At 49.3% G+C, this 13,291-nt stretch overlaps 1 protein-coding gene across 1 annotated transcript in view; it reads right to left on the bottom strand.

Annotated features, from left to right (window-relative positions):
• The window catches only part of LOC123353425 (complement C3-like), a 68,156-nt gene extending 55,821 nt beyond the window's left edge, over window positions 1-12,335 (bottom strand). Inside the window, exons 1-7 of the mRNA XM_044994490.1 lie at window positions 12,250-12,335; window positions 7,454-7,646; window positions 4,756-4,918; window positions 4,071-4,141; window positions 3,012-3,106; window positions 1,490-1,572; window positions 1,239-1,329 (exon numbers count right to left, since the gene is read on the bottom strand). Of these exons, the coding sequence (XP_044850425.1) occupies window positions 1,239-1,329; window positions 1,490-1,572; window positions 3,012-3,106; window positions 4,071-4,141; window positions 4,756-4,918; window positions 7,454-7,646; window positions 12,250-12,320 (767 nt within the window). The 5' untranslated portion in view covers window positions 12,321-12,335. The remainder of the gene's footprint in view (window positions 1-1,238; window positions 1,330-1,489; window positions 1,573-3,011; window positions 3,107-4,070; window positions 4,142-4,755; window positions 4,919-7,453; window positions 7,647-12,249) is intronic.
• Window positions 12,336-13,291: the final 956 nt, after the last annotated feature.

Genomic DNA, 13,291 nt, shown 5'->3' with positions numbered 1-13,291 from the left:
TGTCTGCCATTTATGCACACTGGAGACTTAAGAAATGCATAGGGGAAACTGAAGCACCCACACAGTATTCAGTGGAAACATTAAGAACAGTCCCACTTCATCACAGTTGCCAAGAAGGCTAGCAGTATTTTGGGCTGAATAATTAGGAGCATTGCCAGCAGATCGAGGGAGGTGATCATTCCCCTCTATTCGACATTGGTGAGGCCTCATCTGGAGTACTGTGTCCAGTTTGGGGCCTCACACTACAGGAAGGATGTAGAAAAATTGGAAAGAGTCCAGTGGAGGGCAACAAAAATGATTAGGGGGCTGGAGCACATGACTTATGAGGAGAAGCTCAGGGAACTGGGATTGTTTAGTCTGCAGAAGAGAAGAATGATGGGGGATTTGATAGCTGCTTTCAATTACCTGAAAGGGAGTTCCAAAGGGGATGGATCTAAACTGTTCTCAGTGGTACCAGATGACAGAACTAGGAGAAATGGTCTCAAGTTACAGTGAGGGAGGTTTAGGTTGGAGGTTAGGAAAACCTTTTTCACTAGGAGGGTGGTGAAGCACTGGAATGGGTTACCTAGGGAGGTGGTGGAATCTCCTTCCTTAGAGGTTTTTAAGGTCAGGCTTGACAATGCCCAGGCTGGGATAATTTAGTTGGGGATTGGTCCTACTTTGAGCAGAGGACTGGACTAGATGACCTCCAGAGGTCCCTTCCAACCCCGATATTCTATGATTCTATGAAGAGAAGCCATAAGAAAACCTATTGCTGAATATTATGGCCTCATGCCACCATTCTCCTCTATAGGCCCAGCTCCTTGGTCGGTCTATATCTCCCATGATCCACCATGGTAAGAAGAAATGGACCATCATGTCTATGGTGCATTATGGAAGTTCAAGTTCAGCTAGCAAGCCCAGCCCATGGAGAAGAATAGAAGAATGAAGCACTCGAATGGCAACTCTCATGAGGCACCGTGCCAGCATTTCTGAATCACAAGGTTTTCAAACATTTTTTTTCCATTTTTGAAAACTCGTTTCTGGATGAAAAAAACCAACCCAGAATTTTCCATGGAAAAAGGATGCTGTTCATGAAAAAAAAAATATTTAGTGGAAAACATTTCCAAAGTGATGCAAGACTTGGGTTTCTTTCTGCATTAGAACCTGTGGTTGCTACCCCACTCAGCTGATCCTTTCCACCCACTCAAATAAATAAATTAAATTAATTTTTATTTAATTAATAAAAACAGACTCACCTTGCAGTGATAGAAACCCTGAAGTCTTCATTGCCATCGATGTATAAAAACTTCTCAGATGGTTCCAATATGACTTTGAAACTTGGCAACACTGGAAAAGCGAGAAGGGAAGAAGAGAACATTGAGCTTGTAGGAGAGGGTGGGTTGCCAGCAAAGCCAAGCCGAATGGAGAGACTGTTCCAAGATGGTGTCAGGACAGTAGAGACAGACCCACTCCCTGAGCTTGGGCCCGGTGGGTGCAGGATTCTTACCATACTCCTTAACATCAAATTGTGCACTGAAGGTCTGCTGAGGGGAGTCTTCATACTTGGCTGTGATCTTCCAGGTTCCCAGACTGGAGGAAGGAAATAAGAAGGAACACTGAATGCACTTAACACACACATTTCGCAAGGCCCACCTGGCTCACTTCTTTCTCCAGTAATTTTATCAGCTCCTGAAGGTAAATCTGAGCCATACATGGAACTCAAGCCATCTTCAGGGAATGCCAGGGAACCTCAGACAAGTCATTTTTTTCTGCACCTTGATGTTTTCATGAACCAGAACTAGAGGCAGGTACTTGGAACAAAACGTCAACCTTTGGCCAGCAAGGTTTGGGAAGTTTGGATCGAAACTTTGTGGCCGGCACTTGTTTCTACCATCTGTGTGGACCAAAACCCTCAGTCTAAACACCCCCAAATGTAAGGAAACTCTGATCCAAACTAAAATCTGGCCCCTCTCTCACCACCTCACTGACATAATTTTCAGAGTAATTGAGCATTCAGAAATCCAACTGAATGGGAGGTATGGTGCTCAGCACTTTTGGAAAACAGGCCAACAGGGCCTAATCCTGCCTTCACGTACTCTGAAATAAATCAGGAGTAATGGCAAGGAAGTCAGTGCAGCTTCATTCTGGTGTCTGTGTAGACTTGGTAAGATTAGTTTTTTATCGATACGTGTCATTGATTTCACTGTGCACACACATACTGACAAAAACACATTTCCATCGCTAATATCAAAATTTACAGATAGGCAAAGCAAGAAAAATGCTGCTTGAGAATTTACTACAGTTTGATTTAAGTCTTTATACATTGTGTATTTGCACATAGGATGTTGATAATTTGTGTTTTAATGGCTATAAAGCTTTTTGCTTTTTTTCAATCTCAATGTCTACTGTCATTAAACAAGTATTGTCTGACTCTGCCACCATTGTCTGGCCCCCCATGTTTTCCCCCACCTGTGAAATTTAAAGTGCTAAAAATCAGAATGGGGGACAATAAAAACCCATAATTTAATTTTGCACAACTGAGCATTTGACGTGATCCAAACTGGAAAAAAAACAGGCTTACAAATAAACATGATTATCCATCCAAACTAAAACAAATACAAATCAAATTATGCCAAGACTGGGTATGTGTCAGGAGAGTTTGTTTTCTCCACGTCACTTGGAAATGCCTGTAGGAGACGATCTAGCTGATGGGCCGCACACAGTAACTAGCTCAGGGGTTCTCAGACTTTTGAACTGGTGACTCCTTTCACATAACAAGCCTCTGAGTGCGATCCCCCTTATACATTAAAAACACTTTTATATGTATTTAACACCATTATAAATGCTAGAGGCAAAGTGGGGTTTGGGGAGGAGACTGACACCTCATGACCCCCCCCCATGTAATAATCTCGGACCTGACCCACAGTTTGAGAACCCCTGAACTAGCTCCATATCATCTATTCTGCTTCCCTGCCCAACTTCTGCAAAGCTCTGCTCCATCCAGCCATAGTAACATCAGGGCAATGTACCTGAAAATCTCCGGTAAATTGTGGCTCAGGGAGAAGATGCCTGATTTCAAGGGGGCGGAGATGGGAATCTGCTTGACAATAATGGACTCAGGGGTCTGGAAAGGAAACAAGTTAAGAGTTTAGGGAGAAAAATGCTTCCAATTGCTCTTCACAACATCATCTGCCACGTTTACATTCCTGGGCCAGTGGAGGGTTCTCCATACTTCCAACAATAACATGTAACAATCTGGACTCCATTGATTGGTTTGAATTTCTTAACTAGCCAGAGACACCGGAAAAACTGACAAATCTCTCCTAACCTGGCTCAGCGAGGCCAGAAAAGAACTCAAGGAAGCTCCACGGCAGAATCTTGCAGACACCAGGCTTAACCCTGAGCTATCTGCAAACCTTGGAGCTGCCCACAGGGCTGCATCACTCTGCCAACCACAGCTGGTTATGCTGCTGCTCAGGGCAGAGTGTCAAAGAAAGGGGAAACTGAGTCAAAGAGGAACTGAAGGGACAGATGTGTTCTCTCCACTCCCAGCTGGCTGAGGTGAGGAAAACCCCTGGGGATTATTGCCCAAGGTTTTGCAGCTGATTTACTTTATTTTATGGACGATAAAGCCCAGTGGAAAGGGCCTTAAAAGGACTAACACCTGGAGCTATAATCCCAGTTCCTGCCACCAGTTTACATGTCCGTCAAAGGACTCCTTGCAGTGGCTCCTTGTCTTCAACCTTCGCAGACAACCACCTGCCTGGCTCTTCCCGAAGAACTCCATGCAACTTTCCTTAAGCATTAACACCATTGCAGAACCACGGGTTTTCCCGCTGAGAGCTGCCTGGCTGCTGCCCCTGCAAACTTTGTAACCTCCCTAATGACTGGGGGAGAATTTGGACACCAGAGGTTTGCAAGGGGAGACCTCAGACAATCATTTGCTTTGCTCCCGGCTGTACCATGTTGCTGCTACACGCAGGGGTTCTATGCAGCCTCCTCAGTCACAATAAGTTGCTGCACATTACCCACACAATTGGCTAAACCCGCCTATCCCCCCATGGGCTCACTCAGAACAGCAACCTCACCTCAAACTCCACGATCACTGTCTTAGAAACCGGTTCCAGTTTGTGACCCACAGTGAAGATCCGGTAGAGGACTGAGAAAATAAAGAGAGAAGAGAGAGACGCCGTTAACCGATTGAAACCAACAGGAGTTTGGTGCCTAACTCCATGGAGGATCTGAGCCATCAGCTCCATCAGGGGTTGTCTCATGATAGCCTCTTTCAACAGTCGGAGATCTCCATAGCTTTTTTCTTTAGGGCATTGTCTTGCTTTTCTTCCCTGTCCCTAAGTACCAGGTGGGAGGGCTTTGTCATTGCAGGGACTTGTCCTGCTCTGAATGGCCTGGGATTAGCAGCTCCTATTTCACACAGGCTTTGGGACGGCCATCAGATGGGGACATGTATCTCGATACAAGATGGAGCAGAACCAGTCACTGTGATTTGAAAAGTTCCATTTCCCATTCTCAATTCCATGGCCCACCCATCTTTCAGTATCTAACACTCAATGGGACATCCCAGCTAGGATGCTGGTGAAGGGTGAAATATTGCAGATTAGTGGTGGCAGAGTCTCTGCTCCAATTCTTCTCTGTCTTCAACTAAACAAGCAAAGTAATATGCACAGCATGGCCCCAGCAGCCCTGCTGTAGATATGGCATAACATCAGCAGCTCCCACCCCTTCCCATTAGAAGAGACCAGGGGAAGGAAGTACCTGTAGACCCAGGTGTATAGATGGTTTTATCCGTCTGGATAAAGATGTATCCACTGTGGAAATGGACCAGAACCACTTTCTCCAGGGTTTGCTGAGGGAACACAGCCTTGACCACAACATACTGGTTTTGTCTGGAATCTTTCTTTATGTCTTTGGTGGGAACCTGCATGAGAAGAAGAGCAAGGATGAGTTCTTCCTGCTTTTACTCACCACAAGGGATGCTCTATGCAAAAGACCTTTGCAGTGTTAACAACACTTAAGTTATAGAATCATAGAATCTCAGGGTTGGAAGGGACCTCAGGAGGTCATCTAGTCCAACCCCCTGCTCAAAGCAGGACCAAACCCAACTAAATCATCCCAGCCAGGGCTTTGTCAAGCCTGACCTTAAAAACCTTTAAGGAAGGAGATTCCACCACCTCCCTAGGTAACCCATTCCAGTGCTTCACCACCCTACTAGTGAAAAAGTTTTTCCTAATGTCCAACCTAAACCTCCCCCTCTGCAACTTGAGACCATTAATCCTTGTTCTGTCATCTTCTACCACTGAGAACAGTCTACATCCATCCTCTTTGGAACCCCCTTTCAGGTAGTTGAAAGCAGCTATCAAATCCCTCCTCATTCTTCTCTTCTGCAGACTAAACAATCCCAGTTTCCTCAGCCTCTCCTCATAAGTCATGTGCTCCAGCCCCCTAATCATTTTTGTTGCCCTCTTTCCTTATACATGGAAAGAATCCGTAAGAAACCATGGCCTTTTACTAACCCGCTCTACATGCAGTTCCTCCAGCAGCTTACACAGCTGCCATAAGATGGTGGGTCTCCTCACTGGGGAATACCCCAGGTGGAGGGGGATTCCCAGCATGGCACAGTCAGCGTAGGTCACCACCAGTGAGTCAGGCCAGGCCCTTTGGATGGCCCTGTACCCATTGTCCGGTCACCTCCTGTTATATGGAATGTTTGTTAACCAAAGGGCATCCCATGGGTGCCCTGCTGAAGTCAGTTCTACTACACTGATGTTCTCCCGACTATTCCTACTGTGCTCCCCTAAAACTGTAACATCTTGGAGACCTTCCCTCTGTCCCTCCAACTCTCCATTCCTGGCCAGGACTTTGGATCAACTCAAAATGAGAATCCTGCTCCACCAGGGAACCCCACCCAGAAATGATGCTGTGCCCAGCGCTGATTAGGGACAGGATTTGGCAAGCTCTGAGCAAGTTTCCCAGGCAATGCAAACACGAGCCATAGTGCATATGGTTATGTACCTGACCACAGAACCTCAGTGCATTGAATGAAGAAGCTCCTAAGTCAGCTGAGACACAAATAATTGGCTTTGAAGTTTTAACAGCAATTAAGACCAAAGTATTCACCAAAACTCTTGTGACTTTAACCATATCATTGTCCTCTATTTTTGTTTATTTGCAATGGAAAATGCCAAAAAATTATCAAAATCATGTAATTTGCATGTTTTGTTCAGTACAGGTTCTTGTACCGTCCCCACCACTGCAATACCTGAGTATCTCCCAGTCGTGCTCTAAGCAACGGAACTAATATCTGTCCAATGTGGTTTGATGTTAGATTCAGTTTATCTATTTAAGTTATCATATGGCCCCTATTAACATGTTAGTATATTATTACCCAAGTGCCTCAATTTTAATCCATTTACCCTCACAGCATGCCCCTTTCCCTCCCCTGCACAAAATAAAGAAGTGCTGTTATCTATATTTCACAGATGGGGACACTGAGGCACAGAGCAATTAAGTGACTTACCCAAGGATGCAGAGAATCTATAACACAGCTAGAAATCAAACCCAAGTCTTCTGAGTCCCAGGCTAGCACTCTAACCACTAGACCATCCTTCCTCTCAACTTTTTCTTCTACCTCCTAATTTGGAGCACCTAGGGTGACTAGACAGCAAGTGTGAAAAATCGGGACAGAGGGTGGGGGGTAATAGGAGCCTATATAAGAAAAAGCCCCAAATATCAGGACTGTCTCTATAGAATCCAGAAATCTGGTGACCCTAGGGGCACCTCAGTTTTAAGGTCTCCAACAAGAGACCCCCACAGTGCCTATCTGACTAGTTAGCTATACATCTCCTATGACTAATAGATTTGTATATGTTACGGCCAGAAGGGACCAACATGATCAGCTAGTCTGGCCTACTGTAAAACTAGGGCCCAAGGAAATTCATAGTCCATTCTAGTCAATTTCATGGCCCGGAGGTGGAGGTGCATCTGCTGCCCAGCTCTGGAGCTTCCTACAGCCAGGGGAGGTCCCCAGAGGTGGATCTGATCTCCCCCAGAGAACAGCTGTGCAGGGTAACAGTAAGTCTTGTCCCTTCCCAGCCCTGAAGGGACTAACAGCTGGAGCCAGGGAAATCGTAGCTGCCCCTGGCTGGGACGCCCCCAGCCCTGCTCCTTTTCCTCCCCTCCAATAGCTAGATTTCACAGAGGAGGTCTGATTTCATGGCCCGTGATGTGTTTTTCACAGCCGTGAATTTGGTAGGGTATAACACAGGCCATAGACTTTCACCCAGCAATTCCAGCTCATAACTTCATGCTGGGCGAGAGTGTCTCTTTTAGAATGACATTCAACCTGGATGGGGTCTGAACATCTCGATATTGTAGAGTTGGGGAGCCAAAATATTAGAGGCTCCTCAAATACCCTTTGTTTCACTGGATGACCTGAGACTGGAGTTTTACCCACCTTTATTACGGCTGTTCCCATCATCCCATTCATAGGGTTGAGGTCGGTTTGGACCTGGTATAAGATGTTTTTCTTAAACGGGAAATCATGCACAATGATTGTAACCGCAATTGGGGCATTGAGACCATGGGCTTCCACCACGACCTTCTCTTCACTCTCCACCCGTAGGATGTTGGGTGTGATCAGGGAGTAGCTGTGAATGGTGAAAAGGTTGATTTGATTATTTCAGTCAGTATTTAAAACCCCACTGACTGCGATTCCCACTTATCCAAGGATGGTTTTATACCAAGCTTGTTACTGCAGTTTACAATTTATTATTTGCTTTACAGCAGCATCTCAAAATCCCAACAGCGACTGAGGCATGGTACAAACAGAGTAATACAGAGTTCCTGCCCCTAGGGGTATGTCTACACAGCCGCTGGGAGGCGTGACTTCCAGTCTGGATAGACATAGGGCTTGTCTACACTACAGGGTTTTTCTGTCAGTGTAGATAATACACCATCCATTCCTCCATCAACTTAGCCGCATCTACACCGGCCGGGGCGGCTCCAGGCCCCAGCACGCCAAGTGCGTGCTTGGGGCGGCAAGCCATGGGGGGCGCTCTACCGGTCGCCGCGGGGGCGGCAGGCAGTCTGCCTGCCACGGCTTGCCTGCGGGAGGTCCGCTGGTCCCGCGGCTTCGGCGGACCTCCCACAGGTACGGCTGCGGGAGGTCCACCGAAGCCACGGGACCAGCGGCCCTCCGCAGGAAAGCCGCCGAACGCAGCCTGCCTGCTGTGCTTGGGGTGGTGAAATGCCTAGAGCCGCCCCTGACACCAGCAGTTAGGTTGACTTAACTACAGTGCTGCTTAAACCTCTGGGCAATGTAGCTGGGTTGACCTAAATGTTAAATGTTGACCAGGGCATACAGGTGCTAGCTCTGATGGAACTGGTTGCTAAAAATTGCAGCAGGGCCACGGCAGCCGGGGCCCAAAGTGCACTAAGGAAATATTAGTACACATTAACATTGTCCTCACCAACAGTTAGTGTGCAGTGGGGGGTAGATTTACACCTCAGTTTACTGTGAACTAACTCTTCATGGAGACAAGCCCTTCCAAGTCCAGTTGACTTTGCCCCTAAATCACCTAGGCTGTCTGGAAAATCCCCCCCCCCCCAGGCAATGGAGTTAAAGCAAGGTTGCCGTCTTCCCGGCCAAATGCTCGACTGATTACATCACCCACAGTGTTGTGAATTCACAAGGAAATAAGCCTGGAGGGAAATAAAAAGTTTTGCTAAATGTCAGCCAAGTTATCTGTGTGTCACTCCGGTATGAACGCTGATGGACGATTGGACTTGAGTTTTTCATATCTGATAAAATCATAGAATCATAGAATCTCAGGGTTGGAAGGGACCTCAGGAGGTCATCTAGTCCAACCCCCTGCTCAAAGCAGGACCAAACCCAACTAAATCATCCCAGCCAGGGTTTTGTCAAGCCTGACCTTAAAAACCTCTAAGGAAGGAGATTCCACCACCTCCCTAGGTAACCCATTCCAGTTCTTCACCACCCTACTAGTGAAAAAGTTTTTCCTAATGTCCAACCTAAACCTCCCCCTCTGCAACTTGAGACCATTACTCCTTGTTCTGTCATCTTCTACCACTGAGAACAGTCTAGATCCATCCTCTTTGGAACCCCCTTTCAGGTAGTTGAAAGCAGCTATCAAATCCCCCCTCATTCTTCTCTTCTGCAGACTAAACAATCCCAGTTCCCTCAGCCTCACCTCATAAGTCATGTGCTCCAGCCCCCTAATAATTTTTGTTGCCCTCCGCTGGACTCTCTCCAATTTATCCACATCCTTCTTGTGGAGTGGGGCCCAAAACTGGACACAGTACTCCAAATGAGACCTCACCAGTGCTGAATAGAGGGGAATGATCACATCCCTCGATCTGCTGGAAATGCCCCTACTTATACAACCCAAAATGCCATTAGCCTTCTTGGCAACAAGGGCACACTGTTGACTCATATTCAGCTTTTCATCCACCGTAACCCCTAGGTCCTTTTCCGCAGAACTGCTGCCCAGCCATTCGGTCCCTAGTCTGTAGCAGTGCATGGGATAAAGATCACACACACACACACATATGCAAAAAGTTCAGGGCATAATGCACTCCTGTCCCTACTTAAAATTGCTGTGAGTGGATGTGTCCCCTGACCTGATCCTCTGACACTGCTGTTGCCATTTTTCTGAAATGGGGTGCCCCGCTGTACACAGATACAGTAGGGGATGCTCTTCCCTTTAAGTCACTGCTGACCCCAATGCCCCGGCATGGTGCTGGGGGTGCTGCATTGCAACTAGGAAGGTGGTGGCTCAGTAGGGGGCGCTCTCTCCCAACTCTATGCTGATCTTGGTGCCCCAGTTTGATGCTAGTGCTGTGCTGGTGGGGGCAGGCCTGGTTTAACCCATGTGTACTCAGTCCTCTTTTGGGGGGGGGGTGAACAAAGCCTGCCAGATTATTTTATTTGGCCCATCACAGTCCAGCTTGGGGCAGGTGGTCTGATGGTGCCAGGACCAGAATGGGAACAGAGGCCCCACCCCCGCTGGTGTGCTTTGGTGACAGCCAGTGGGCTGGAGCAGGGAGCCAGGCCTGCCCCATGGGACAAGAGCCACCATGTGGAGTAACTGTGTGGTGGGATCACTCTCCAATACCCTCCTAGGTCCTCCCACCCTCTAAGGGTAGGACCCTACCGCCCCGGTCACACACTCCCCCACCATTTCCATAGTGCTCACAGGGCCCCAAATTCTTTAATCTGGCACTGTGGAGGGGCTCAGCAGGGAGCGCTCTCACATGGCAGTCAGTGCTGGCCCCAATACCACAGACTGGCACTAGGGGGCGCTGTGCTCCAGGGAGCAGGGTGGGGGACTCAGAAGGGGGCACTGGCCCCTGGCAGTCAGTGCTGGGCCCAGTGCCCCAGTGCAGCGCTAGGGGGCGCTGTGCTGCAGGGAGCAGGTGGGAGAGCTCAGTAGGGGGCGCTCTCCCCTGGCAATCAGTGCTGACCCCAATACCCCAGTGAGGTGCTGGGGGCGCTGTGCTGCAGGGAGCAGGGTGTGTGGGTCAGTAGAAGGAGCTCTCCCGTCTGAGCCAGTGCTGATCCCAGTGCCCCATGGGGAGGGCCATACTGTGTCTTCCTGCATTCCACCAAGTGCGATCACATGGTCTGCAGCCAGCGTGTGTGACCCTGTTACGGAGCCCTCTGGAATGTACTGCCCTTTGCACGGCCTGACGCTGCCTAGAGAGGAGCATGCTGCGCTGGGGAGTCGTTGAGCACGGGCCATGTTTACTGCTCTGCAAGCAATACCAGGAGCACCTAAGCAGGACCCAGGCTCCGTAGGTGAGTTGGGTCATCCTGTCAGATCATCTCTCATGCAGCTTCTGGCTTCTCACTGGCTCAGCCAGTCCCTGAGGTAGGATGAACTTTTCAGCAGCCCCCTCCCCCCACTTCTGAAGGGGGGCATCCCTTGGAGTTTCCCTCTGTCACCCACTCAGTGTCACGTCCATCGTTTGGCCTGGCCATAGGGGCAGCACCAAATCAAACCAAACTACCTGTTCCTGCCGCCTCCCTTTTATCGCTGCCACCCCCTGGCACCAAGATCCCTTCCCAGCTTTAGAGCCAAGCACATGGGCTATTGGTCTGGCTCCTGGCTGTTCATCTGGCCACTCCAGCACAGACATGAACAGACCGGGAGGCGGTAGCAATGCCAGGCAGCCAATCAGTCAGATGGACAATAGAAGCTTAGCCTCAGGGTCACACTCAGAGCACTCACCAGACATAGATCTCACAGCCCTTTACAGAGGTAGGTAAGTGTCATGATCCCCCTTTCACAGGTGAGGGAGAGGCCGGCAGAGAAAAGGGGAGGAGCTTCCTTAAGGTCACACAGCCAGTCAGTGACTCAGCTGGGAATAGAGCCCAGCAGTTTTGACTCCTAGTCACACCTCCCGGCTCTAACCACTAGACATCTTTGCCCTCCCAGAACCCAGGCATCCCCTGGATATCCCCATTGTGAGAGCGTCAGGTAGAACCAAGGGGTTCTGACTCCCCTTCCCATCTTCTGGTCCCCCAGGCCCATTCCCTCCAACAGCTGGAAATAGAACCCAGGACTCCTGACTCCCAGTGCAGTGCCCAAGTTGTGGACCACTGTTCTTCGGAAGCCCACCAGCCCCTTGGAAGTGAACTGGGTTCTGGTCTGCCTCATGCACCATAAGCAATCCCCTTAGCCAATGGAGTTACTCCAGTGTAACCAACTGCCTGTTGAAGTCAGTGGAGTTACTCCAGGTTTGCACCAGTTTACACTGAAAATAGAATTTAGCCCCACTGGGTGTCTTGCGGATGTAAAAACTGAGCAAGGAGTTCAAGATGTGGCCTATAGAACCTGATTCTGGTCTCTTTTAGGACCTGATCCAAAGCCCACTGAAGCCAAGGGAACGACAACCCCACTGATTTCAGTACATTTCAGAGCGGTGCACCCCAATTGTTTTCAAAGGAGTTACTCCCAGTCTACACCTGGTTCACTTAGATCAAGTGAGGCTCAAAATCCAGTTTATTCTTTAAGAAAAATTCCATCTTCCAAACCCCACAATTAGCCTTGGAACTGAGCGAGGGAGAAGAGGGTTGGACCAGGTGAGGAAGAGAATTTCTGCAGCCTGTTCCCACTCCACACACAGTAGCAGAGAAGAGAGGAAAATTGAGCTTGGTTTCCATTGGCAGCCATGTAACGAACCCAGCTTAATATCCTCATCACCGTGGCAGAACGCGGGGGTACTTACAGTTGACTGTGAGAAACAGCCGGGAAGTAGAAAGCAAACACGGCCACCAGGTAGAGAGCAGAGCCCCCCATGGTGAGGACAGGAGGGTCAGGAGAAGTAGCTCCTCCTGGGCTATTTATCCTCGGAGTTGCCTGTAAGCTGAGCCCTTGTGCAAACCGCTGGGCGGGTTAGTCAGTGAGGGGGAGGAGCCCAGGAACCCTGAAAAGTTCAGAACAAAAGATGTTTTCTTCACTCCCTGGACACAAGAGTTTATTTGTCTTTCCAAGGGGGAGAGTTGGAATTAGGGACCTGAGGCTATGGTTGTGTTTCCTCCGTGCAGGGGCGGCTCCAGACCCCAGCATGCCAAGCGCGTGCTTGGGGCGGCATGCCGCAAGGGGCGCTCTGCCGGTCGCCGGGACGGCGGTGGGTGGCTCTGGTGGACCTCCCACAGGCGTGCCTGTGGGAGGTCCACCGGAGCCGCCCGTCGCACTCCCGGCAGGAGCAGCAGAGCCGCGAGACCAGTGACCGGCAGAGCACCTCCTGCGGCATGCCGCCCTGCTTGGGGCGGCAAAATGTTTAGAGCCGCCCCTGCCTCCATGCCAAGGTGCTAGCCACACATCAGAATGGTGGGGCTCTGATAAATACCGCAGTTCAGGCCTAGCATGGAGAAGGGGGGCTGGAAGTCAGAACTCCTGGCTTCTGCTCCCAGCTGTGAATGAGGAATAGGTTCAAGTGGATTAAAGCAGGGGGGACTGGGAGTCAGGATGCTTGGATTATATTCGTAGCTCTGGGAGGGGAGTGGGGTTTACTGAGTTACAATGAGAGGGCAGGCTGCATATCAGGACTCCTGGGTTCTGTCCCTGGATCTGCCTTTTGACTCTGTTTTACCTTGGGCAAGTCCCGGGATGTTTCAGTCGGGAAAGCGGTCCCAGACGTGAAGGGAGCCCCAGAAGAGTGAATCTCTCTGTCTATTCCACTCATTTGGATTGTAAAACCTTTGGGGCAGAAACTGTCTCTTAGGCCAGGACTCCTCTACACTCTATTAGGGAATCTACACCGCTGA

This window comes from Mauremys mutica, chromosome 20 (genome assembly GCF_020497125.1).
Source record: "Mauremys mutica isolate MM-2020 ecotype Southern chromosome 20, ASM2049712v1, whole genome shotgun sequence".
Lineage (NCBI taxonomy): Eukaryota > Metazoa > Chordata > Testudines > Geoemydidae > Mauremys > Mauremys mutica.
This window is presented reverse-complemented; position numbering and strand designations above follow the sequence as displayed.